Below are 27,354 nucleotides of genomic sequence, written 5' to 3'. Positions count from 1 at the left end.
AGGTGGAGCCCAAAGCAGGGCTTGAATTCATGACCCTGAGATCAAGACCTGAGCTGAAATAGAGTCAGATGCTTAGCCGACTGAACCACCCAGGCGGCCCCCTTTGCCCATTTCTTGAATTGAGTAATCTTCTTTCACTTTTATTTTGGTATGATTAACAGTTATAAAAGCGTTGCATATATTTAGGTTGTACAATGTCATGTTTTCTTTTAAGGTGTTATAATTTGAGGATTTAGTTTTTACATTTACATTATTCTGAATACTTTATTATAGACTAGTTTTACAGGCCACAAGGAAGTAAAAGGACTACATACAGCCTCACAGGAAACAGGCAGGGTGCTGAGGAGGGCTAAGATGAGTCTAGGGCCTTAATGGGTGTATTCCAGGAGGAGGGGGCCCTGCAAGGGAAACCAGACCATCCTTAGAGACTCTGAGAACAAGGGCACAACAAATAAACAGGTCTGGGGCACCCGGGTGGTCCAGAGGTGGAGCGTCTGCCTTCGGTTCAGGGCGTGATCCTGGGGTCCCGGGATCGAGTCCTGCATCGAGTTCCCCACAGGGAGCCTGCTTCTCCCTCTGCCTCTGCCTCTCTCTGTGTGTCTCTCATAAATTAAATAAATAAATAAATAAATAAATAAATAAATAAATAAATAAATAAATAAAATCTTAAAAACAAAGAAACAAACAGGTCTGTGGCTACAAGGACCAGCGTGGGTGGGGGGGGGAGGATCAGGCCTCGTCATGCCTCTGTGGAGCTACTTCCATAACTCTGCTGAAGGGTCGAAGAAGGCCTCGCATCCCTGGGGGAGGGGGCATGTCCATTGGAGTTACCCATCCAGGGGGGGATCCCCACTGTGGGCCCATGGGAGCCTCATGCCAGGTGGTGGGCCCATCATGCCTGGAGGGGTTGTCCTCAGCCCATGGGCGGGGGAAGGCCCCCACAGCCAGGTGGATACTGGGTTTGGGGCCCTTGCAATACTGGCCGTGGCAGCAGCTGCAGTGGCTGCGACATTCTCTTCATCGTGTGGCCATCACGTGTTGGGATGGCCCACTAACCCTCAGCCTGGCAGACTGGCCCAGCAAGTTTTGCAGGAGCCTGGGGCGTTGGAACAGGGATTTTTGTGCCAGGAGCTGTCCCAATCCCCGGGCTCCCGGCAGCTCGAGCAAGTGGCACTCCGGCCATGCCAGGACCTTTGGGAGAAGATCCCTCTACTGCCATTGAGGCTGGGTTCCCCCTGCAGGCAGTACCAGATCCAGGACTCACTTCTCTGCTCTTGCTGCTTGGTTTGAGTTCTTCGGCGAGGCCTCCCTGAACTCCTCGCAGTCACAGAGGAGCAAATTCACAGGCTTGTTGAAGGCCTCGAAGGCGCTAATGAAAAGATGCACCCCATCCTGTAGGGGACACGCTGCAGCGTCTTGCTGCTCTTGCCCACAGTCACGGGGGTGGCTCTGATGCCTCCAATTCCCGCTGGGTTCCTGGGTTCCCCTCAGCGCAGCCCGCTTCTTGCCACCACCTCCAGATGCATGGCCACAGATGAAGTGGGACGGGGTACAGGCTACTTTCCACCCCGGTGCCAGGCTCTTGAGTTCACCTGAGGACTTAAGATATGAGTGGACTCTGTGTGTGGTGAGAACACTTAAAATCGATTCTTCCAGCAAATTCCAAGTATACAATTTTATTAACTATGGTCACCATGCTATACATTGGCTAATCTCTCATATGACTGCAATTTTGTGCCCGGTGACCAACTAATTTCCGCCACCCCCAGTCCCTGGCAACCAGCATCGTTCTTCTCTGGTTTTATGAGTTCAGCGTTTTCAGATTCCACATATAAATGAGATCGCGCCTCTTTGTCTTTGTGTGCAGGGCGTATTTCACTCGGCATACGGTTCTCCGGGTTCATCCAATCGTCACAAATGGCATTTATGACTAAATAAGATCCCATTGTATAATCACCACATTTTCCTTATCCGTTCACCAGTCAGTGGACACTTAGGTCTTGTTCCCATACCTTCTATTATTAATTATGCTGCAATAAACAGGGGAGTGCATATATGTCTTTGAGATCCTGACTTCATTTTCTATGGATATATACTCAAAAGGCGGGCTGCTGGATCATTCAGTAGCTCTATTTTTAATTTTTTTGAAGAATCTCCATACCGTTTTCCATGATGGCTAAACCAACTTCTATTCCCCAGTGTGCAAGTGTTCCCTTTATCTACAACCTCACCAACACTTGCTATCTCCTGCCTTTAAAAAAAAAAAGATTTTAAAAAGCAAACTCTACACTCAACATGGGGTTCAGACTCATGACCCCAAGATCAAGAGTTGCACACTCCACCAGCTAAGCCAGCCAGGTGCCCCATCTCTTACCTTTTTACTAATAGCCTTCCTAACAAGTGTGATGTGATATTTTGTGGTTTTGGTTTGCATTTCCCAGCTCTTCATATACATATTGGCCATTTGTATGTCTTTTTTGGAAAAATATTTATTCAAGTCCTTTGCCCATTTTTAACAGGTTATTTGTTTTTGTTTTGTTTGTTCCTGTTGCATTTGTTCCTTATATATTCAGGACACTAATTTCTTTTTTTAAAGATTTTACTTATTTAATCATGAGAGAGAGAGAGAGAGACAGAGAGAGAACAGAGGCACAGAGACACAGGCAGAGGGAGAAGCAGGTTTTATGCAGGGAGCCCGACGTGGGACTCGATCCCGGGTCTCCAAGATCAGGCCCTGGGCTGAAGGTGGCGCTAAACCGCTGAGCCACCTGGGCTGCCCAGGACACTAACTTCTTATCAGATATATGATTTGCACATTTTCTCCCATTCTGTAGATTACATTTTTCTTTTCTTTTTTAAAAATATTCTATTTATTTATTCAGGAGAGACCCAGAGAGGCACAGGCACAGGCACAGGCAGAGAGAGATGCAGGCTCCCTGCGGGGAGCCGGATGCGGGTCTCAATCCCAGGTCCCCAGGATCACACCCTGGGCCAAAGGCAAATGCTCAACTGCTGAGCCACCCAGGCGTCCCTATATTTTTATTTTGTTGATGGTTGGCATTGCTGTATAGAAGCTTTTTAGTTTGATGTAGTCCCACTTGGTTTTTTTGCAGTTTTCTTGTGCTTTTGGTGTCATATCCAAAAAATCATTACCAAGACCAATATCAAGGAGTTTTTCCCTGTGTTTTCTTCTAGGAGTTCTGTGGTTTCAGTCTTATACTGAAGTCCTTACTCCATTTCAAGTTAATTTCCATGTATTGCGCAATACACGGGTCTGATTTCACTCTTTTGCATGTGGATATCCAGGCTTCCCAACACCATTCATCAAGAAGACTATCATTTCCGCATTGTGTGTTCTTGGTGCTCTTGCCAAAGATTAGTTGACCATGTATGTGCAGGTTTATTCCCGGGTTCTTTATTCTAGTCTGTTGGTGTATGTGTCTGTTTTTATGCCAAAACACCACCATGCTTTGATTCCTGTAGTTTTGTGATATCATTTGAACAAAGCCTCCAGCATTGTTCCTTGATTGCTTTGGCTATTTGGGATCTTTAGGATATATTATTCTATTTCTATTTCTGTGAAAAATGCTACTAGGATTTTGATGGGGATTGCATTGAATCTGTAGATCACTTTAGGTAGTGATCATCATTTTGATGAAATTAATTTAATGATACTTCTTTAATGATATTCAATAATAATAACTTAATATTAATTCTTCCAACACATGAACACAGGATATGTCTCCATTTATTTGTGCCTTTTTCTTTTTTTTTAATTTTTTTAAATTTTTATTTATTTATGATAGTTACAGAGAGAGAGAGAGGCAGAGACACAGGCAGAGGGAGAAGCAGGCTCCATGCACCGGGAGCCCGATGTGGGATTCGATCCCGGGTCTCCAGGATCGCGCCCTGGGCCAAAGGCAGGCGCCAAACCACTGCGCCACCCAGGGATCCCTTTTTTTTTAATTTTTTTTAAATTTTTATTTATTTATGATAGTTACAGAGAGAGAGAGAGGCAAATTTGTGCCTTTTTCAAATTCATCAGTATCTTATAGTTTTCAGTGGTACAGATCTTTTGCCTCCTTGGTTAAATTTATTCCTAAATATTTTTTAATCCTATTGTATATGGGAATGTTTATTGTGCCCAAGATTGCAAATCCGAGAAAACCACCAAGGAGCCAACATCGATGCAAGTACGTGAGGGTTTATTAACAAGCTCGAGCTTGGGTCCAAGTGTACCTGACACAGCAGACCAGGGACTTGGACCCCGAGGGGGGTTACAGCTGGGTTTTTCTGGGCTGGTCTAGGGGATTTTCAGAAGGGGTGGAGGAATTTCTTAAGCTCTGTTTTCATTCCAATATGGGACTTTTTGTCTCTATCAAGGGCGTTCTGAGCTCTGTTTTCATTCTGATATGGGATTTTCTGTCAAGGGCATTAAGCTCTGTTCTCATTCTGTTATGGGACTGACTCTCTGTCAAGGGTGTTCTGCGGTTTTTCCTGTAAAGTCCAGCTCTTATTCACAGGGCCCTGAGATGGCTATACTTGTGCTAACGCTAAACTTGAGGTGGAATGGCCTTAATTTTCTCGGCCTCCACATTTCCCGCTCTCAGAGGAACCTAAGGAAGGACCCAATCATGGGTCCAGGCTGGTCTCAGTAACAAGGTCCAGTGGTTGGTACTGCTGTCTGAGTACCATGATCTGAACTGCATTGACTGTCTTTGACAAAAGCAACTAATTTATTGATAATGCAGGGCCCGAGGGTGGGGGGGGGGGGAGGAGGAGGAGGAGGAGGGGGCCAGCTAGGGAAGACAAGGTAGTTAGCCAGGGGGAGTGATTGAATCAGGATTCGAACCAACCTTGTTGCTGTTCCCGTTCTCGTTTTCGCTTAGCCAAACTTTCCCTGACCTTTGCCATAGATTTTCGGACTCTCCCTGAATGGTCAGTGTAGAAACAGCATTCTTCGTTAAGGCAGCATGTGGATCTGCATGTTTAAAATGTAGTCACCCTAAAAAATAAAAAAAAAATAAAAAAAAATAAAAAAAATAAAATGTAGTCACCCAAGGGAAGGTCTATTTTTTTAATGAAAAACATGATACTGTGGGTTTAAGCCCCCCTTGCTTGGGATCCCTGGGTGGCGCAGCAGTTTAGCACCTGCCTTTGGCCCAGGGCGCGATCCTGGAGACCCGGGGTCGAATCCCATGTCGGGCTCCCGGTGCATGGAGCCTGCTTCTCCCTCTGCCTGTGTCTCTGCCTCTCTCTCTCTCTCTGTGTGACTATCATAAAAAAGCCCCCCTTGCTTGCAAAAGCCTCTCTACAGAATCCTGAAGGTAAAATACAGTTGTTTAGATTCATTCTGATCTCTTCAATTTTGACTCCGACTTCACTAAAAGTAGTGGCACCAGACTCTCCCATTTAATCAACAGACCGATACCAATTCCCTGATCTCGCCTCTGATTGAGCATTCATATCATCATTTATATTACCCAATTTTCTAGTGTAGAGCACAAGTATTTCCTGTAATACCCTCCATTGCATCGCATCTCAAACATAGTCTTTCTTGTCTTTTTTTTACCTCACCTGTCGCTGCCCATCTGGGATGGCGGGCCTCGCCGCGTGGCCTGCACGTCCCCCCCCCGCATTTTTCCTTGCACGCTCCTTCTGTCACTTGCCGACTGACCAGTTACACATTAGCTTAAGCCTTGCTTTCTTTCCTCTTTCTCAGCGGAGAGCAAGCCAGGGGCACGCAAGACCCAAGGCTCAGGTTCTTCCTGTGCGCAATCGCAGTGGAAGCGGTCTTTTGAGCTCATTATCTGGTATGAAGGCCTTTTACAAGGGGAAAACGTCGGTCCTTGCCATTTTTCCTCCAGTGGAACTTGTACCCACCTGTCCGTGTGTGTGTGTGTGTGTGTGTGTGTGTGTGTGTGAAGCGAAGCAGGGGGCAACAGGATGAAACCCCACGTAGGGTAGGGGAGGAAGTGGGGTGATTGGGTGAGATTACTTCTCCCCTTGAGACTTCTATTACCTGCAGTTTAGATTAAATGGCTGATGGGGATTGGTTCTGGCACCAAGCGACAGAGCATAAGCAACATTAGTGGGGTAAGTGAGAAGGCCGCAGTCTTAGCTTTAGGGGATTGTCCTTGTCCGGTTGGCCTTTCCATTCTGGAACAAAGTCCTTGATAACGGCATGTGGGTCAGCGGGCTGGACCCGGGTGTAATCCCACCGACCTTGAGAGCGGTGGGAGTGGTCAGGATCACGATGTAGGGTCCCTTCCAGTGAGGTTGAAGTGTCTGGTGTTGATATCTCCGCAGGTACACCCAGTCACCCGGCCGGTATCGATGGGGGCCCGGGGGTGGCCCAGTCTCGTAGAGGGCCCTCAGCTTAGGCCACACCTGCTCATGGGCTCTTTGTAACATTTGGAGGGAGAAAAGGAGTCGGTGATCATCAAACTCAGCAAGCACCTCAGGTTTTAAATTGGGGAGAACAGGTGGAGGAAGACCGAACATGATCTCGTAGGGAGTCAGTCCCATCTTATATGGGGAGTTCCTCACCCTATATAGGGCGAAGGGGAGGAGAGTCACCCAGTCCCCGCCAGTCTCCAGGGCTAATTTAGTTAAGGTCTCCTTTAATGTTGTATTCTTCCTCTCTACCTGTCCTGAGCTCTGGGGCCTATGTGCACGATGTCATTTCCAATCTGCCCCAAGTACCAGGGCCACCGCCCGTGTTACCTCAGAGACAATCCTGGGCCGTTGTCTGATCCGCTCTTAACAGGAAAACCATACTTCGGTGCCATGTCTTCCATCCTTCTGGCTCCCGTGAGAGCACTCCGATGCATTTTGGATAGGACTCGCCGTCCCAGTTCCTCTGGCAGGATGTTGCTGGAGTGTGCGGCCCTCAGGAGTTCGAGGATCGCTGTTTTGTTTCTAATAGTCTTCCCCTCTGCCGTCAGAAGGATGGGGCCCCCTCTCTCTGTAAAGGGCCCCGTGGGTGTGGGCGGTGGCGAGGGCGGACCTGCAGAGGTTTCTTTCTTTCCCTTCCCCCATGGTCAGCGCCTTGGATCAGTTCTGCCCGCTGAGCTGATGTCCCCACTGCCGCCGGCTCTGCCCAGCTGGTCTCCGTCTCCGTGGTCCCGGCTGCCCCTGCACACCTGACAGTCCGTCCTGACCACATCTTAAATTCCTTTCCAAGGATTTCCCTTCACGAGCCGTCTACACCTTTCTCTGCATTCAGAATTTGTCCCAAGCCATGTTTTTCAGCCAGTCTCATCTAGGACAAGATTGCTTTCTTTTACCTTGAACAAAAATATATTCCCATTTCTCATACTTTTCTTACATATCTCCTTTTCTCCATAGAGAGTTGCTTTCTTTATCTTACTTTAGCAGAGTTTTCCCATTCTTAGGATCCTTAGTCTCCAGCGAAACCCAAGGAGTAGCCGATTTTGAACTGTCACACCAGAACTCTTTGGACGGCAAATTTATGAAACAGTTAAGTACAAAGCCTGTTCACCAACAGATTCAAATCAACATTTCAGCACCTCTTCCTGTTTGGAAAAGACCTAGATGGCCAATGGATTTAATTCCATTTATCATCAAAGTGTACTAAGGTTTCAGGTTACCAAGGACTTTGAGAGGTATCTTAACAATTAATTATGAAAACTTGGAAACAGACAGTTAACCTTCATTTCAGTCTTTTTTTACTAACAAATTGCAAAAAGATAACAGAGCTTATGTGCCCTTCAGTCAACCTCAATAGAATAAAAGTTTCAGGCTTAGTAGTGATAATTTTCAAGACCTGTTTACTATGTCCCACCTGGATCCATTTAAAGTTAATCAATTTGTTCCCCGTCGTCAATTTTTATCTGAGACACCGGTGGGGGAATCTGGAGGGGACAGTGTGAGGTAATCGGTGGTCTTCTCGCTATTCGTCTTCTAAGCCCAGGACAAGCACCTGAATCGGGTGCTCCTCCTTGTTTAGGATTTTTGTTCCTTCGGGGTGGAAGCGAATTTGTGCCCCCATCTTGGTGAGCAAGTCCCGACCTAACAACGGGTAGGGATACTCAGGGATGACCATGAAGGGGTGGGATACCCGGCCCGTGCCGAGATCCCCAGTTCTCCGGGTAGTCCATGAGTACTGTTTGGGGCCCGCGGCCCCTTGCACCCATGAAGTCTTGCTTGCCAATTTCCCTTGGGGTTATAATAAAGCCGAGTGTTGTGCCCCAGTGTCCACTAGGAATTCAACAGGTTGTCCCTCCACTCTGAGGGTTACCCTGGGCTCGGGGAGGGGTGCCGAACCCCGACTCCCCTAGTCGTCCAGGTCCCCCATCTCCAAGATCTTGGCAGGGGCCTTAGGTCTTTTGTTCAGACAGTCTTTCACCCAGTGGCCCCCTTCCTTGCAATGGGCACATTGGTTTTTGTTCAGTTTAGGGCGCTCCCGACGGGGACCAGGGCCATCCTCCTCACCTGTCCCTGAAGCCAGCTTCTTGAGGTGCCTCCGTCTTTCCCATGGGTCGTCCATGGTTGTGGCCAGCAGGATCTTGGCCAGGTTTCGGGTCTGCCGGTCACTTAGTTTGGTTTGTTGCTCTTCCAGACGGTCTCTATTATTATAGACTTGTTCTGCCACTATCACTAAGTCCTGCAAGCTCTTCTCTCCCAGTGTCTCTACTCTTTGCAATCTCTTTTTAATGTTCAGAGCGGCCTGGTTAACAAAGGCCATGATAGTTGCGGCCTTTGTTTCCGGGGCTTCTGGGTTCCTGGGGGTGCGCTGCCTAAAAGCCTCCATGACTCTAAGAAGGCTGCTGGACTCTCGTCCTTATCCTGTCTCACATCACAGACCTCGGCCAGATGGGCAGGCTTGCGCGGCAGCCTGGAGACCTGCCCTAGAGTCTGGCGTGGACCCGGAGTGTCTCCTTACCTTCAACCGAGTTGTGGTCCCAGGTGGGGCGGGATAAGGGGAAGGCAGTGTTTATGAGGTCTGGGTTTTGAGTCGGCTGTCTGTCCTCCACCAGGACAGACTTCCGGGCTTCCACCTGAATTCGTTCCCTCTCTTTGGTGGTGAAGAGAACCTGCAAGAGCCGTCGGCAGAGCTCTTCATTTCTTTTTCAGATAGTTCATTGCTAATATACAGAAACACGACTTATTTCTGTAAGTTGATTTCATATCCTGCAACTCTACTGAATTCGTTTAAGAATTTCTTGGTGGAAAAAAAAAAGAATTTCTTGGTGGGGGCAGCCCTGGTGGTGCAGCGGTTTGGCGCCGCCTGCAGCCTGGGGTGTGATCTTGGGGTCCCGGGATTGAGTCCCCCATCGGGCTGTCTGCATGGAGCCTGCTTCTCCCTCTGCCTGTGTCTCTGCCTCTCTGTGTCTATGAATAAATAAATAAAATATTTTAAAAAAAGATTTTTTTTGGTGGAGTCTAGGTTTTTCTATGTATGAGACGATGTCATTTGCAAACAGATAATTCAACTTTTTTTTACAGTTTGGATGCCTTTTCTTTTTCTTGCCTAATTGCTCTGCCTACGACTAGCAGTATTATGTAAAATCAAAGTGGTGAGAGTGGGCACCCTTGTTTATTTTCTGCACCTTGAGACAGAGCTTTCAGCTGTTCACCACTGAGGATGACGCCAGCCGTGGGCCTGTGGGCCGTGGCTTTTATTACGTTGCGGTACATTCGTATCCTTCATTTCGTTAATGCGGCGCATCACGTCGATTGATCTGCGGCCGTCAGACCACCCTTGCATCCCTGGAAGAGACCCCACTGCATCAGGGTGCAGGATGATCTTTCCATGGTGCCGTTGCATTTGGTTCGCTGGTGTTTTCCTGAGAATTTCACATCTGTATTCATCAGGGATGTTGGCCTAGAATCTCATTTTGTTGTGTGTCCTTGTCTGGCCCTGGTATGGGGTAGTGCTGGCCTTATGAAATGGATCCGGGTGTGTTCCGTCCTCCGAAATCGCTTGGAAAAGTTTGCGAAGGATTGGTAAAACTTCTAAGTTAAATGTTCCGTAGAATTCACCCACGTAGGTTTTCAGGCTTTCGCGGGTGGGAGGGACGGACGCAAGTCATCAGCAACCGGGGCTCGGCCGGCGGACACACATAGGGCCCGGAAAGGTCCGTCCCGTTGAGGTGACTCTGGCGTGCTGGGGCTGCAGGGGGTGCGAGTCGCAGTGGCCTTCGGGGAGCAGATGCGCGTGTGCAGGAGGCCGGGGCCCCGGGTCCCGGGGCAGGAAAGGCAGGGGCACAGAGCAGCCTGTAGGCGCGTCGTGGCGCTGACGGCGTCCTTCGCTGGTGGCTCCCGCCGTCGTCAGGACGGGGACCGGCTGGAGCAGAGGTGGCGCCTCCAGGCGTCCGCGGGGGGCCGGGCCAGGGAGCGCACGGAGGCATCGCAGGCCTCCCACCACCCATAGGCCACAGGGCCCAGTCCCGGGGGTGTCTTTGGCCGCAGAGCCAATGGGCCAAGTTTTGGCAGCAGGTGCAGCTTATTTATTTATTCATTCATTCATTCATTCATTCATTCATAACTCAGGGACACAAACTTCTTTGCCTTGTGGATGACAGCCAGCTGCTTTTCTCTGAGCGACGGCATGTTTGTAGAAGTGCCCGCAGCAGGCAGGCATCTGGGGCTTGGGGGGCACCCCGCACCCCACCTGCTGGGCAGCCGCCGGTGGAAGCTCTCAGCAACCAAGGCACTGTTCATACGCCAAGAACTTCGGATCTCAGACGAGAATCTCCAACACTCCGTGAACATGCATGGTCTGGACACGTCCTAACAGCAGGGACACGTGTTCACAGCACACGGCCAGGGGCCCAAGCCTCCATCACACCGCAAGGTCTCTCTTTTTTTAAGATTTTATTTATTTATTCATGAGAGACACAGACAGGCAGAGACCCAGGCAGAGGGAGAAGCAGGCCCCATGCAGGGAGCCCGATGCGGGACTCGATCCCAGGACCCCAGGATCACGCCCTGGACTGAAGGCGGCGCTAAACTACTGAGCCACCCGGGCGGCCCTGCAAGGTCTCTCTAAACCCTTTTTGTCTTCACTTCACAAGTCTTGCCCGAACTCTCAGAGGGCTTGTAGGCTTGGTTTCTGCTCCTTGTGGCGGGGGCCTTTGGCGTCACCTCTGAGGCCCCATTGCCGGAACTGCAGTCGAGAACGTTCGCTGAGTTTTCTTCTAGGGTCTTCCTGGTCTGAGCTCCTGGACAGGGCCTTTGCTACTCTTCGGGAGGGTAGTTGAGTCTGGCTGCTACGGTCATTCCACTCCGTGTCCACCGGAGTCAGTGTCGTCGGTGGGGACAGGCGGCCCCCGGGCAGGAGCAGGCCGGCGGAGTGCGGAATCGGTCAGGGGGCTGCCCCTACTGTGTTCCCCTTTTGCCAGGTCGTCCTGCCATGGGCCGGCCCTGCCGGCTGTCCCCATGTCTAGGCCCGGCCGGCGCCCCCGGTGGAACTTTCCCACATTCTGTTGCAAATGACGTGGGTCCCTATGGCTCTGCTCTGCGGCCCTGGGGCGCCGCGGGCAGCTCCTGTCCGGTGACAGCCATCAGAAGGGACAAGCACCCACTGCTGGCTTCAACATGGATGGACCTGGAGGGTATTGTGCTGAGTGACGTAAGTTGGAGAAGGACGATCATCATATGGTCCCATTCACTCGGGGAATATAAAAATTAGTGAAAGGGATCATAGGGGAAAGGAGAGAAAATGAGTGGGAAATATCACTGACGGTGACAGTCCCCACCGCCCCGTGGCCTCGTTGACAGGTGGCGGTCCCTCCTCCCACGGCGGCGGCTCGGTGGCCAGACTGAGCCCATGCACCCCCTGGTCACCGACTGCGACACTAGAATCCAACCCAAAGACCCTGCTGGAATACAGCGGCCATCCCCACAGCTTCTCCTTCCTCTCCGGTCCAGGGTCCAAGTTGGGGACACGTGTTGTACTCAGCTGTCGTGTCTGGAACGTCTTTCTGTCCCGGGAAACTCCTCGGCCTTGAGCTACTGTTCATGTCCCTGACACTGAAGCCAGCCATCAACCTGTCTCGGCATGGGCTGGTGACTGTCACCTGAACCAGCCACCACTCCGAGCCCGCCCAAGGGGGACTGTCCGGTCCAATCATTCCTCCCGCGTTGAGGAGTTGACCCGCCTCTTCCTTTTATCAGCGTGGACTCACATTCCTGCATCACTCGAAGTATGACAGTCCTTTATCTTGATACACGAGTTGTCCCACGTTGGGCCAGCGGGAGCCCCCAAAGGCGGGGCCAGTTTGTTTCCCTAAATGGTTCCAGAAGATGCTCTGGGCATGTGCTGGATGCCCTGCGCCCCGCCCCGCCTCGAGCCATTGCCCCCAGGCCCACGGTTGACCTTCAGGGAAGGACGGCCTTCGAGAAGCAACGGCTCGTGACAGCCATGTCCCCAGCTCCTGGCTGGCCCTCTTCTAGTCCTGGTAGTGGGCGGACTGCACAAAAGTGCTACGTGCACACACACACACCGTCTGTGCACATGCATTTTTTTTTTTTTACCTTTGAACGAATTCCATGTTCTACTTCTAATTTCAATCCAGTCTCTCGAGGTTCACTCTACCCTGCCTCTATTCACGTTCGTGAGTTCTTTTCCTGACACTGAGAATCCTCACTCCTGCCCTCACTATTTGTACAATCGAGTGACTTGTTTAATGGACTGATGGTTGGCTCTCTCCTCGCACAACTTTCACCAGATTTCCCCCCTCCCAGGCCTTCGTGCGGTGATTCCAGCTGTTTTCCCAGCCGCCAGGCACTGACACCTGCACGTGCTCACCTTTGCCCCCACCTGCCTCTTACGAGTGACCGGGTTACACAAAGCATTTCAAGCTGCCGTACCTTGAGGCGCCTGGGTGGCTCGGCGGTCGAGCATCTGCCTTCGGCTCAGGGCGTGATCCCCGGGTCCTGGGATCGAGTCCTGCCTGCTTCTCCCTTTGCCTGTGTCTTTCATAAATAAAATCTTTAAAAAAAGTTTTAAAGTGGAAAGGGAGGTGGGCGGGGGGGCTGGGGGGACTGGGTGATGGGCACTTGACTGGATGAGCACTCGGTGATATGCTCTATGTTGGCAAGTTGAACTCCAAAAAAAAAATTAAAAAGATTTTATGTTAATAACTATAGAGAGAGATTTAAGGAGTTACCAAATGAAAAATCCCATTAAGAGACAAAAAAAATTTAGAAAGCTGTCATAACTCTATCAGTGTAAATAGTTTTGAAGGTGATGGAGATGTTGATGTCTATTCGGTTTCTGATTTGTGCAAATGGCTGTTCCATTCACTGAGGTAAGAAATATTCCCTAATATGGTTTAGACTGAAAAGCAGGAGGGCAGCTTTAGATGTATTGAGAGAGCCAGTGGAGACAGGTAGGAAGCAGGGGGAAATGTGGATCTAGAGTGCATGCAGAGGTGTGGATGGAGCCATGGAGGTCTGTGGACTCCATACGGGTGAGCAGCAATAGAGAAGCCAACACATGAGTTTGAGAAGGAGCAGCTGGACAAGGGGAAAACCCGAAAATAGCAGAAGCCAAGAGAAGTAGATTTCACAGAAGAGTGGCCACTTGTGTCAAGACTCAGAGGTCCACTAAGGGCATGAACAGCACCTGTTGATGCTCACTATGGGGAGGTCATGGGTGACCTTGGCAGCAGTAGTTTGAATGGGGTGACACGGACAGACGTCAGAAGGCAATGACTTGAACGAATAGGAAACGACAAAACAGACAGAAGGCAGGTGTACATATTGTTCCTCTCAGTCTTGGCTGTGATTGAAAACCGAGAATCTACCGACCACGGGACACAGGGTTGTGCGGGGAGCGCAGGATTTTGCGTGAAGGAAGCCCAACTGGTGCTGGTGGGAAAGTGATGATACATCTTCTTCACATCACTGTTCCTTGTGACGCTCAACACCTTTCAAGACGGAACACTGGGATAAAAGGAACCTTACTGGTGACCCACTGTTGCCTGACAAATGAAAAAAAAAAAAAAATGAAGCCCAGGAAAGGAAAGGGATGTGTGCTCACCATCGGCCTGTAAAAACATCCAAATCGTTTTATTCCTCTTGGGTTTTCTTTTCAGCACTCTTATTTCACAAATTAAGAACCATTCCTCCTAGTTCCTTATGTAATCCATCTAACTCTTTATTTTGTAATAATTATGGATTCACAGGAAGTTGCAAAAATAGTACAGCGAGTCCCATGTACGCTTTGCCCAGTTTCCCCCAGTGGTAAGCTCTTCCATCGCTACAGTACTTCAAACCCGACATACTGACAATGGCACGACACGGCTAACTCGACTACAGACCCCATTCACTTTCACCAGATTTCACATGCATTCATCTGTGGGTGTGTGTAGGTCTACGGAGTTTTAGCCCAAGTAATGTGATCAACACCATAATCAAGATTCAGAACTGTTCCATCAGCACAAAGGAACTCCCTGTTATCCCTTTATAGTCGCACATATCCCATACCCCCTCCAGTCCCTATCCCTGGCAATCATTATTCTTTATTTCTATAATCCTGTCATTTCAAGAATGCAACCATGGAGTACGGGACCTGTTGAGACTGGCCCTTTCATTCATCATGATACCCTTGAGGTCCACCCAAGTTGTGTGAATCAAAGTTGTCCGTTTCTCCTCATTGCAGAGTAGGACTCCACAGTACAGATGTTTGGTTTGATCACTCACTCGATTGCAGGACATCTGGGTTATTTCCAGTTTTTAACTATTACAAAGAAAGCTGCTAAGAATATTCGTGTGCAAATTTTTGTGCCATCATAGCTTCTCATTATTTTGGGATAAATATCCAGGAGTGTAATCGCTGGGGTGTATGATACAAGGATGTTTGACTTTATTAGAAATTCCCAAACTCTTTTGTAGAGTAGCTGTACCATTTAACATTCCTATAAGTAAGGTACGAGAGATCCAGTTTGTACACTCGACAGCATCTGGTATTTTTGCTATTTTTTCTTTAGCCATTCTGATAAGCATGTAATCATAATTCATTGTGGTTTTCATTTGCGTTCCCTGATGACTACTCAAGTTCAACATCTCTTCATGTGCTTACTTGCCATCCATACATCCTCTTTAGTGAAATGTCTATTCGCGTCTTTTGCTCATTTTCGATTGGATGGGTTTTTTACTGTTGACTTTATATAGTCAAGTTTGATCAGACATATGGTTTGCAAATAAGTTCTGTCAAAAATTTCATCCTCTTGATTTGTTTACACAGCAAAAGTTTCTCATTTTGATGAAGTCCAGTATATCATTTCCCTTTTAGGACTGTGCTTTTGTAGTGAAGGCCAAGAGCTTGTTGCCTAGCCCCAAGATCCTGATGTTTCTTCAATGATTTTTTTTCCTAAAAGTTTTATAGCTTTACGTCTTAAATCTAAGTCTATGATCTGTTTTGAGTTACTTTCTGTCTAGGGTGTGCAGTTTAGGTCAAAGTTCATTGTTTTGCCTATGGGTGTCAATTGCTCCAGCATAATTTGTTGAAAAGACTGTCTATCCTTACTCCATTGAATTGCTTTTACACCTTTGTCAAAAGCAGGTGGGTATATAGCACACTGTCTGGATTACTGTAGCTTTAGAGTGAGTCTTGAGGTCAGGTAATGGGAGTCCTCCAGGTTCTTCAAAATTGATTGAGCTTAATTGATTGTAAACCTGGATATTTTCATTTTTCCTATAGGGAAAGAAAAGAATAGAGAAGGATTGTGGCTGTGGGAAATAAAGGGAAATATAGCACTTATACCCCATATGCCCTTATGCTAGTGGTATGCCTTTGAATTAGCTGGGGAGTTCCTGAAGATTTCTAGCTTCCACCCCCAAAGAGAAAGTCTGACCTCCAAGTGATTCTCATGCAGGTGGGCTATACCTTGAAACGCGAAAAACAATCTTGGGAGAAACAAGAAGGAAAAACCAAAACCAAAACCAATCGTTTGTTGTTAACTGTTGGGATGGTTTTCTTTCCACTGGCTCCAACACCCACATAAATTTCTAGGATGCAATAGGCCTCTTTTTTTTTTTTTAAAGATTTTTATTTATTTATTCATGATAGTCACACACAGAGAGAGAGAGAGGCAGACATAGGCAGAGGGAGAAGCAGGCTCCATGCAGGGAGCCCGATGCGGGATTCGATCCCGGGTCTCCAGGATCGCGCCCTGGGCCAAAGGCAGGCGCCAAACCGCTGCGCCACCCAGGGATCCCTCTTTTCTTTTTTTTAAAGATTTTATTTATTTATTCATGAGAGACACAGAAGGCAAGGGAGGCAGAGACACAGGCAGAGGGAGAAGCAGGCTCCATGCAGGGAGCCCGACACGGGACCCGATCCCAGAGCCCCAGGACAATGCCCTGGGCCAAAGGCAAGGCACTAAACTGCTGAGCCACCCAGGGATCCACATGCCTGACTCTTTTCTGAAGACACACTTATCTTTTGTGGTTTTACATAGAAAGAATAATGCAAAAGAACGTACTAAAACGTGATTTTTTGTTACATCCTAAGTCCTTAATGTTTCTGGAAAAAGCATATTTATATTAAAATGGAAGTTCCTAGGAAAATTCGATCTGCTCAATAGAATTTGCTTCAGAGTCAAATATGCTAGCACTCATCATCTATTTGGTTAGGAAGGGCACCCACATAGATTCAGCCTTCGACAGGTATCTCGGAATACCTCATATTTTAGAGATCAAGAAGGAAGACGCATGCCTCTCAGTGCGAGCTAAGAGGAGGCAGGGTGCTAATGGGCCACCTTCACTTCCTGCCACTCACTCCAGTACAGTCATCTACTTATCCAACATAAGCATCAGAACTACAACACCGAAACAGGAAATACTCTTCTTCCTTTAGCTTATTCTAGGGAATGTGTCTAAAATTGAAAATGAAAACTTCAGAGTTAAACAAGGGAGAAGCCAATATTTAAAATATGCTCCTAGGCGGCGCCTGGGCAGCTCAGTGGGTTAAGATCCTGCCTCCATCTCAGGTCATGAGCCCACGGTCCAGCCCCATGTCGGACTCCCTGCTCAATGGGGAGGGGGTTTGCTTCTCCCTCACCCTCTGCCGCTCTCCCTACTTGTGCTCTCTTGCTCTCTGTTGCTCTCTCAAATAAATAAATAAATAAAATATTAAAAATAAAATAAAATAAAAATGCTCCTAGGACATTTTATTACAAGATGTCCTTGCCAATGTACCTCTCATAGCCTTTTTTAAAAAAACACTTTAATGTCGTACTTAAAGAATCTTCATATGTACTTTGGAGCCCAGTGACAGGTAAGAGGGTTCACTGAGCCCTAATGGAACTTTCAGGAAGGCATCTTGTTTTTGTTTTTATTACATCATTAAAATTCGTCCACTGGGAGACAAAGAGAGCTGCTCCGTTGGCTGCCTACACATGAGGGGAGTGAATTTTCAGACCACGCATGACATACAAATTGAAAAAGTTTGTTTACCACATTGGTCTCTGACTTTATTCTAGAGAAGAGAGTTCTTGCATAAGCTCTTCCTTTTCTTGTTGCAATTCCTGTAAGTGCTGCTGGTTTTGCTCCAGTCTGTCCTCCAACCACTGCAGGAGAGGCCCGCTGACGGCTGACATTTGACTGCACAGATTCTTGGTAAACACTTCAATAGGAAAACACAGAAGAGGTAACACTCCACCACCAATAGCCCCCCCAACAGTGAGCTCCTGAAGAAGGAACTGGGGCAAGAGGCAGGACGAGCAGATGATTTTATATCGCTAGCCAGGAGAAAGAAGAGCTGAGCAAAGAATACACCGATTTTAGGCCATCCTGAATGCCCCTGGGTCCACAAGCTATGCCGAGGGCGGCAAGGTAGCCAGCTCTTTACCCCCTCACGCAGAAGGGCTCAGAACCATAGGCCTCCTTCCCCAGCCCGCGGCCTCTGCACCGTGTAGATGACAAATGACCACAGCCCCCAGGTAGCTACACCTCTGCTTTCTGCAACTTAGTTTTCCCCAAATCCACTAGGAACATGGCTCAAATGTTTTGTAGCTTTAAGAAATAAATACATTAATTCAACTCACCTAAAAGCTACTCTTTTAAAATGAGGGAAAAACAGTGAGATGAAGAAAAAGGGAGTTACCATTTTTCGTGTTCAGCTTCATGGTGAGACAAAGATTCTAATTTTAAAACAAATTCTGCCTAATGGAAATATCTTTTTCTCCTTCATCATACATGACTTATTGAGGGGCGCCGGGGTGGCTCAGTCAGTGAGGCGTCTGCCTTTGGCTCAGGTCATGATCTCAGGGCCCTGGGATCGAGTCCTAGGGCCGGCTCCCTGCTCAGTGGGGAGTCTGCTTCTGCCTCTGCTCCTCCCCTTGCTTGTGCTCGCTCTCTCTCTCTCTCTCTCTCTCAAATAAATAAATCTTAAAAAATCAAATGAAATGAGCTTAAAGGGTATAATTTATAGATAATAAAATGACCCCATTTAGAGTGTACAGTTAGTTCAATGAGTTTGGACAGGTGTGCGCCTGTGGTAAGCATCCCTAGTGAAGAAAGAGCTTCTCTGTCAGCCCGGAGGCCCGTCTGCAGTCACCTCTAACCGAGCAGCTGTTGAACCGCTTGCTGTCAGCACAGACTACTTGGGCCTACTCTTGAATGTCATATAAACGGAACAATGGAGTATGTAGCATTTAGTGTGATCCGGCTTTCACTTGGCATGATGCCCTTGAGGTTCACCCAGGTGGTTCATGTAGCTGCAGGTCTTTCTGTTGTTGTGGTTGTTTTAAAGACTTTTTATTTATTTATTAGAGACCCAGAAAGAGAGGCAGAGACACAGGCTGAGGGAGAAGCAGGCTTCCCGCAAGGAGCCCGATGTGGGACTTGATCCCGGATCCCGGGATCATGGCCTGGGCCAAAGGCCGACGCTCAACCGCTGAGCCACCCAGGAGTCCCAGGTCTTTTTGTTGTTGAGCAGTACTCCACTGTACGGAGCAGGCGCTCAGATCTTTCCTGAATGAATAAACTACCAAACAAAGAACTGTCCCAACACTATTCAGTGGATAACCCATCCTTTTTTTTACTGATTTAAAGTAATAGCTTTCTTAAATATAAATTATTATATACACATGGGCCCATTTGTGGGCTCTATTCAGTTCTGATTTTTTTTTAACAAATTTTGTTTATCTTTTTTAAGACTTTATTTATTCATGAGAAACAGAAAGAGAGAGACACAGGCAGAGGGAGAAGCAGGCTCCATGCAGGGAGCTCGACGTGGGACTCGATCCTGGGACCCCAGGATCACGCCCCGGGCCAAAGGCAGTGCTAAACCGCTGAACCACCCAGGCTGCCCTACTGATTTATTTGTTCATTTTTTAGTTAATATCATACTATATAAATTATTGTGGCTTGAGAGCAGTAATTTAGTGACTACATGTCATATATTACCAACTTTTAATTCTTTGTCATATTTACCTCCAGATAGAAATGAGAGATATACCAAGCCATCTCTTCTTTTCATCTCAAAGTAATGGCCTATAATACTTGAAAGCCTCCCCTTCTTCCTCACTGGGGACTTCGCCAGTCACTGGGGAAGGCTACACAAAATGGCCTGGGAATCAGGGTTATCCAAAGAGAAGGTATGAGAGGGTAGGGGTGTCTGCTGGAGAAAAGTGATTCAGTGTATATCCTGCATTGAGTTTTCTGCTCCTTGGCCTTGTATAGGAATCCCTCTCTGTTTATTGACATGAAAAGAGTTCTTCCTTCCCACCTTCCCTTTTATCTGTCTATCCATTTCTTTCAACTGCCACCATAATAGGCTGGTGGTGGTGTGCTGGAGCCAACTTAGATCAGCTCATGAAAGCCAACTGTTGAAAGTTCAAAAGTCTGTGAGCTGGTTGAGGTCACATTAGTTGTTTGAAATCAGCCATGGTAGGAGTATTACACCATGGAAACTGGCAAAGAGAAAAAATCAGGGCCCTTCCTCCTCCCTGAGAGCTGGGTGTTAAACAGGTACCCCCGAGAAAGTCACTCATAAACCTCATTCCAGTCTTTCCTCCAGTCTTAGTCCAGGTAGCATATACAGTAAAGGGTCCGCAGGGTTCAAAACAAAAGTTGGGAGCAGGATTAATGAATGGCAAAGCTCTTGGAAAAGGAAATTCAAGGAGAACTTGAACCTATCACGTCAAGCCCTTAAACTAAATTTGTTTCTGTCAGCTGAGTGTTTCAGGAATCACTGACTATATTCTAGAAAAAAAATCTTACCGGAGCCATTGTGGATCTTGGTTACAGAGTCCAGATGTGTGAGGCTAAAGGGATAAAATAGTTTAGGTCAGTAGCAAGGCAGCAGTGAAGGGCAAACAAAATGGTCACAGACTATGTAACAAAATGATAAACTGCACCAGACCTTTCCGAATTGGATCAGATGAATATGTATCATTTAAATTCCATGACAGTTATATTTTTCATGATTAGGGGGATGTAATTTTATAGAACTTCAAGAGAACTCAGAGATTATCTGAAATTACTGTCTCTCACATCACCTAGTACACTTTTATTGGGCAAGACCCAGTGCTTGGCAGTAGGGCTAAGATGTTGCCGGGTTTTTTTTCGTTTTGTTTTGTTTTGTTTTTAACAACCAAAAAGTATCGTTGCCCTTGAAGGATCCAAAGAGCAGGAGAGACATGAATGTCAAACAGGTTGTTAACACGCTCTCTCACAGGGAGCGTGTTAGGAAAGGGCATTCAAGAAGAGAAGAGGGAGCAGGCCCTGCGAAGTCAAGATGAGAGAGGAGGGAGGACTCTACCTGTGGATCCTCCTATATGCATCCTGCTCCTCTTGGCACAGGATCTTGGGCAGCTCAACTGCGGATTCAAGGCATACTTTCCCAATGGTTACGTGAGGTACAATATGGATTGGGATTTCAATCCTCTCATACCTGCAAGACAATCAATTCGAGTCAGTTTTATGTTTGTTTCTAGCTTTATTTTGGTATAATTGACAAAAAGGAACCATATATGTTAAATTGATGTTTTGATACTGATATTTTGAGTAAAATGATCACCACACTCAAGCTAATTAACATATCCATCACCTCACATAGCCACCATTCTATGTGTGTACGTGTGTGGGAAGAATACTTGAGGTCTACCTCCTTAGAGAACTTCAAGTATATAATACAGTCCTGTTAACTGTAGTCCCCGTGTTGTGCATTAGGTTTCCAGAATTCGGGATGCCTGGGTGGCTCAGTCAGTTAAGTGTCTGACTCTTGGTTTCAGCTCCGGTCACAATTTTGCAGTTGTGGAATCGAGCCCCACATCAGGCTCTGTGCTCGGCACAAAGTCTGCTTCAGATTCTATCACCCTCTTCCTCTCCTTCCTGCGCGCTCTCTCTCTCATAAATAAATAAATAATCTTTTTAAAAAATTCACAAATACTTGCATTTTCATGCTGGAGTGGGAGAAACAGACATGCTTGTTGACATGAGGCCAACCCATCTACCTCTACCTACTCTCACCCCCAATATACCTAAACTCCACCTAATGGTGGGTTCAGTGGACCATCCAGGTTGAGGGCCCCTGGCACTGTGAGGCCTCACTGGCACATGGTAGTACAGCAGCCTTAGATCTAGCTCTCCCCTCTCTCTTTCCCACCCAGCAGGATATGTCTGGGTTCCGTACCACAATACAGGTAGAACATAAATAATGGAGACTTACAAGCAGCCCTCCTCACACCCAAGTAGGTGGGGAGAAACTCATGAAAGAGTATGACATAGCTACTTTGTTCTGCAGAAGGCCCTATAACTACCGATGATTCCAAAAATCATGAAGAAGTCAGTCTCTGGCTGCTGTTAGGGTATGTAATATAGGGTTTCCTACTGAGTTTGGCAGGACCAATGAGCAGAAATGGTTCCAGTGGTCCACTGAGAATATTCACACATTTTCATAAGCTCCAATAGCTGGAGCTCCTGTCAGTTTACTCAAAACTACAATCCCAGGACCTATGTAGGTAGACACCCCAAGCTTAGGACAGAGTCTGCTTTTGCTAATGAACTACAGTTGGCCCTGGAACAACACAGGTTTGTACTGCAGCAGGATGCGCATTTTAAGTACGTGGCTTTTTTACACTCCAGTACTCTAACTGCATTTTCACTTCCTCATGATTCTCTTAGCAACATTTTCTCTTCTCTAGCTTACTTTATTGTAACAATATGGTATACATACAACATACAAAGCATGTGTTGATTGTTTATGTTATTGCATTAGGCTTCTGGTCAACAGGCTATTAGTACATGTTTTTGGAGAGTCAAAAGTTACATGTGGGTTTTTGACTACACAGGGGGTTGGCATCTCTAGGCCCTCTGTTGTTAAAGAGTCAACTGCAGATGGTTAAAATCATTCCAATTGAGAGCAACTACACCTGGGCCAAATAAAATAGCTTGTGTTTCCTGATATGTGTCACAATTTCACAGGCACATTTACTTTGTGAAAATTCATGGAGCTGATCTGTGCTGTGGATGCGTAGGGGTCTTCACTTTGTGAAAACTGATTGAGCTGGACATTTATAATTAGTGCGCTTTTCTGTATGTGTTATACTTCAACTGAAAAGCTAAAATCAACCAACCAAACTAAGTTTCTAACAAAGAAGCTCTAGAATTTGCTGGAGCTCACAGGGTCAGAACATATATATTAATAAGTCTAGAGCTGAAGGGATGTTCAACAATTATTTATTAGCACCAGGGGTACAGGGGTAAAAGGGAACCCTTTCTTTCAAGGATCTTACAATGTTAATCGAGAGACAAAATATTAAAATGCTGTAAGTAATACGATGAAAGAAATATAGGATCCTATTTAGTTCTCAAAAGGTGTACTTAGCTGGGGTAGTATTGGAGATTGAGGAGTTTCAGAGAAGCATTCCTTAATTTGAGCTTAGTTCCCCAAAATGAGTAGGCAATAGCCAAGTAATAAAAGGGCAATGGATGCTGTAGGCAGAGTAAGCCTACATATGAGAGAGAGTATGGCTGCAGAAACAGGCAAACCATGAAGGGCTGCAGGTTTGGAGCTTTCTTCTGAGGGCGTTGGGGAGCAGGACCACTTTAGCCAGGCTACATCACAGATACCATATTGGAGGGAAGGAAGACTGGAGCACAATGAGTGGGTGAAGTGGAAACCAAAATTAAAGGAGTTTTTTAAAAATAATGAAAATGAAAATACTATCTCAGTATCTGTGAGATATATTTCAAGTGGAGGTCAGTGGAAAATTCATAGCCTTTAGCACTTAGATATCAATGAGGGACCAAATATATATTAATTAAGTCCCTAATTCCAAATGCTAAGATAAAGCACAATGAAATAACCAAAATAAAACATAAGGAAGGAAAAAATGAGAGATAAAAGAAAAATTAATGAAGTTGAGAAAAAATAATCAAATTAATAAAAATGATTGTTCTGGAGAAAATTTACAGAAGAGACATACCACTGGCTAACATAATCAAGGGCGGGAGGAAGGAAGAAGCACAAATATACAAAATATGAAATGATGAGGAGGAGATGACTATTAAAATACAAGGGATGTAAAATACCCTAAGGGACTATCTGGCAGACACATGTCTCTGCAAATAAATTTGAAAACAAGACAAAATGGATGATTTCTTAGGAAAATACAATTTACTAAAATTGACCTCATTAGGAAAGAAAACGTAAACGGACTAATTCCCATAGCAAACAGAGAAATACATCAAAGATGGGCACTGAGGGGGGCACTTGGCGGGATGAGCACTAGGTGTTATGCTAGATGTTGGCAAATTGAACTCCAATAAAAAAAATTAAAACAAAAGCAAAAAGAACAAGTCATGATCTCAGGGCCTTAAGATCAAACCTCACAATGGAGCCTGCTTGGGATTCTCTCTCTCCCTCTGCCCCTCCCTGGTATGCAATCAATCAATCAATCAATGAAAAAAAAAGAAATACATCTTTGAAATACCCTCTCCCCCACCATAAAAGGCCCTGTTCCTTTCTTAGGGGAATATTCAAAGAATACATTGTTCCCAATGCTACAAACATTGCACAGGAGCCTTAAAAATGAAAGAAAACACAAAAACAATTCTTAGGAAACAAGTACAATATGGATTAACTAGGCCTGAAAAAAAAGAGTACAAAAAATCCAGAATTCTAAATTCATGATTATTTATGCAAACATGCTAAACAAAATATGAATGAGTAAAGTCTGATATCATACTAAGGCAACCTAGCAGGATTTTTTTCAGGAAGACAAGCTTGGTTCAATAGTAGGAAATCTGTTAATATAGTACATCATATTGATAGATCTGAAGAAAATCGTAATTGCCCAAATACCGAAATATCCAACAAAATTCAACACTCACTCCTGGTTAAAACACAGAACAAAAGAGGAAAGTAGGAATGTAGGAATGTATACTTTGTTAGTATGAAAAAATATGTGAACCTGAGTCCTGAATACAGTCTTACGTAAGAGTCAGGCAGCACAGGGATTTCCCCGAGGATCATAAACAAGCAAGACCGCTTGCTACTTCCACTGCTCTTTAAACGTCGTAGAGTAGATGCAAGTCAATACAGTCACACATAAGGAATCAATTAGAGCCAAAGAAATTGAAGAAGTGCAGCTATTTCTATTTACAGATGAGATATGATTTTTATCTGGAAAGCTCTGAAGAACCAAAGGTAAAATTAACTGAAAGAATTAAGGAATTCAGGAAGGTACACACAGCCCTCACATATATAAACATTAAAAGGATGGAAAAAACAACCCCCAAAAAGAATCTCATGTGTACACAACCTCCCTCCCATCTCAGACCCTCCAACATGCTGTTTCCTCTATACCCGGGGCTCCTCCCCAGTTTTACTTGGCTCACTTCTACTCCTCCAGAAACCAGCCTAAGGACGCTTTCTTCAAATGCCATAATTTTATTTATATGTGGAATCTAAAAAGCAAAATAAAACAAAACTAATAGACACAGAGAACAGAGTGGTGGTTGCCAGAAAGGAAGGGGTCGGGGATTGGGCAAAATGACTGTAGGGGATCAAGAGGTACAGACCTCCAGTTATAAAAGAAGTCCTGGGGATGTGATACACAGCATGATGACTAGTCTGTAATACTGAATTGCATGTTTGGAAGTTGCTAAGAGAGTCGATCTTAAAAGCTCTCATGATAAAAAAAAAAGATTTTATGACTGTGATGAGGGATGGTAACTAGACTTATCGTGGTGATCTTTCCACAGTGTACACAACTGTCAAATCATTATGTTGTACACCTCAAACTAATATAATGTTGCATGTCAATTATACTCTGGTAAAGAAAAAAATGCTTTCTTCAGCAAAGACTTCCTTGACTGTTCGGCAACAAAATAATTGTCTTTTTTTTCCCCTATTTTTCCAACTTTATTAAGATATAATTGATATACAGTATGATGCAAGTTTAAGGTAGACAAGGTGTTGATTTGATACACTTAGATACTGCAAAAGGATTACCACCATAGACTTGGCCAACACCTACATTATGTCACATGATTATTCCTCTTTTGTGGTGAGAACATGTAAGTTTTACTCTCTTTTCCAATCCTGGTACCCAAGCCTCATCCTTTACCTATTATAAAAATCAATCTCTGGGGGAGGAACCCATTCAGAGTGTGTATGCATGTGTGTATGTGTGTAAAATTTTTTAGAGCAGTTTTAGGTTTACAGCGAAATTGAGAGGAAGGTACAGAGACGTCCCCATACATGCATGATATCCCCTATTAGCAACATCCTGCACTTGAGGGTCATATATTAATAACTGATGAACCTACATTGACACAGCAAAGTCCATAGTTTACATCAGGATTCACTCGTGGTGTTGTACATTCTGTAGGTTTTCACAAACGTATAATGGCATGTATCCACTATTTTAATATCATACAGAATAATTTCACTACCCTAAAAATCTGCTATGCTCCCTATCCAACCCTCTCTCATCCCTAACCCCTGGCAACTACTGATATTTTTAGTCTCCATAGTTTTGCCTTTTATAGCAGGTCTTATATTTGGAATCATGTAGTAAATAGCCCTTTCAGATTGGTTCAGTGTATTTTTTAGACTACCCAGGTGATTCCAATGTTCAAGTTTGGGGATGAGTGGTCCAACTCATTTTTCTTCCTCCAAGCTTTCCAATTTTTCAATTCAAATGTTCCTTGATTTTTGGTGACAAAATCTTCCTTAGAGTTGCAGAAGTGTATGTTACCTTTTCTTTAAAAAAGAAATTAGAACCTAACAATAAAAGAAAGCTAGTAAGCAAAGTGCTTTCTGGCTAGATATGAAACCCCAAAACGATATTTAGTAAAATCAACAGTATCTGACATTCATATCAATTACTAGGCATAGGGATGCCCGGGTGGCAAAGCGGTTGAGCATCTCCCTTTGGCTGAGGGCATGATCCCGGGGTCCTGGGATCAGGTCCGCCATCGGGATCCCCGTGGGGATCTTTTCGTAAAAATATTTTTATTTATTTATTCATGAGAGACAGAGAGAGAGAGAGAGGCAGAGACACAGGCAGAGGGAGAAGCAGGCTCCATGCAGGGAGCCCAACATGGGACTCGATCCCAGGACTCTGGGATCATGCCCTGAGCTGAAGGCAGGCGCCCAACCACCAAGCCACCCAGCCATCCCAAATGAAATCTTTTTAAAAATTTTCTAGGCATAGGAAGAAGCAGAAAAATGTGACCTATACACAAGAAAAAAATAAGTCAACCAAAATAGAGCTAGAAATATCAGAGATGAAAGAAATAGCAGACAAGCATCTTTTAATAATCATTATAACTATTCTGCATGTGTTCAGGAAGCTGGAGGAAAGATTGAATATGGATAGGATTAATGGGAAATTAAACATTACAGAAGAAAGTATTAGTGAACTTACATTGCAATAGAAACTATATAATATGAATCACAGATAGAAAAAAAAAGACCAAAAAACAATGAACAGAGCATCAGTGAACTGTGAGACAATGTCAAGTGGCCAAATATGTAATAGGAATATCCAAAGATGACAATAGAGTGGAACAGAGAAAAAAAACTTGTAGAAATAATTGCTGAATACATGAGAGACACCTAACTCTGGGAAATGAACAAGGGGTAGTGGTAGGGGAGGTGGGCGGGGGTTGGGGTGACTGGGTGATGGACACTGAGGGGGGCACTTGGCAGGATGAGCACTGGGTGTTAAGCTATATGTTGGCAAATTGAACTCCAATAAAAAAATTAATAAAAATTTAAAAAAAGAAATAATTGCTGAGATTTTTGTAAATTTGATGAAAAATATAAATCCACAAGTCTAAGTTCAATGAAACCCAAGTCCAGGACACATGAAAACAATTACACCATGGCACACTATAATCAAATAGCTTAAAATTAGT

At 45.5% G+C, this 27,354-nt stretch overlaps 1 protein-coding gene and 1 pseudogene across 7 annotated transcripts in view; both read right to left on the bottom strand.

Annotated features, from left to right (window-relative positions):
• Positions 1-360: 360 nt before the first annotated feature.
• On the bottom strand, positions 361-5,639 carry LOC111094963 (annotated as a pseudogene).
• An 8,467-nt stretch (positions 5,640-14,106) lies between these two features.
• BRCC3 (BRCA1/BRCA2-containing complex subunit 3) overlaps positions 14,107-27,354 on the bottom strand; it is a 62,218-nt gene continuing 48,970 nt past the window's right edge. For 6 of the 7 annotated variants that reach the window (XM_038588745.1, XM_038588748.1, XM_038588746.1 and 3 more), the window contains 4 exons: positions 20,744-20,875; positions 20,203-20,246; positions 17,434-17,602; positions 14,107-15,670 (listed from right to left, as the gene is read on the bottom strand). In XM_038588745.1, coding sequence (XP_038444673.1) covers positions 17,451-17,602; positions 20,203-20,246; positions 20,744-20,875 — 328 coding nt within the window. In that variant the 3' untranslated portion in view covers positions 14,107-15,670; positions 17,434-17,450. The remainder of the gene's footprint in view (positions 15,671-17,433; positions 17,603-20,202; positions 20,247-20,743; positions 20,876-27,354) is intronic. The other variant, XM_038588751.1, reaches the window with a different exon arrangement.

This window comes from Canis lupus, chromosome X, assembly GCF_011100685.1.
Source record: "Canis lupus familiaris isolate Mischka breed German Shepherd chromosome X, alternate assembly UU_Cfam_GSD_1.0, whole genome shotgun sequence".
Lineage (NCBI taxonomy): Eukaryota > Metazoa > Chordata > Mammalia > Carnivora > Canidae > Canis > Canis lupus.
The sequence above is the reverse complement of the archived record's forward strand: the minus strand, read 5'-3'. Positions and strand labels throughout refer to the sequence as shown.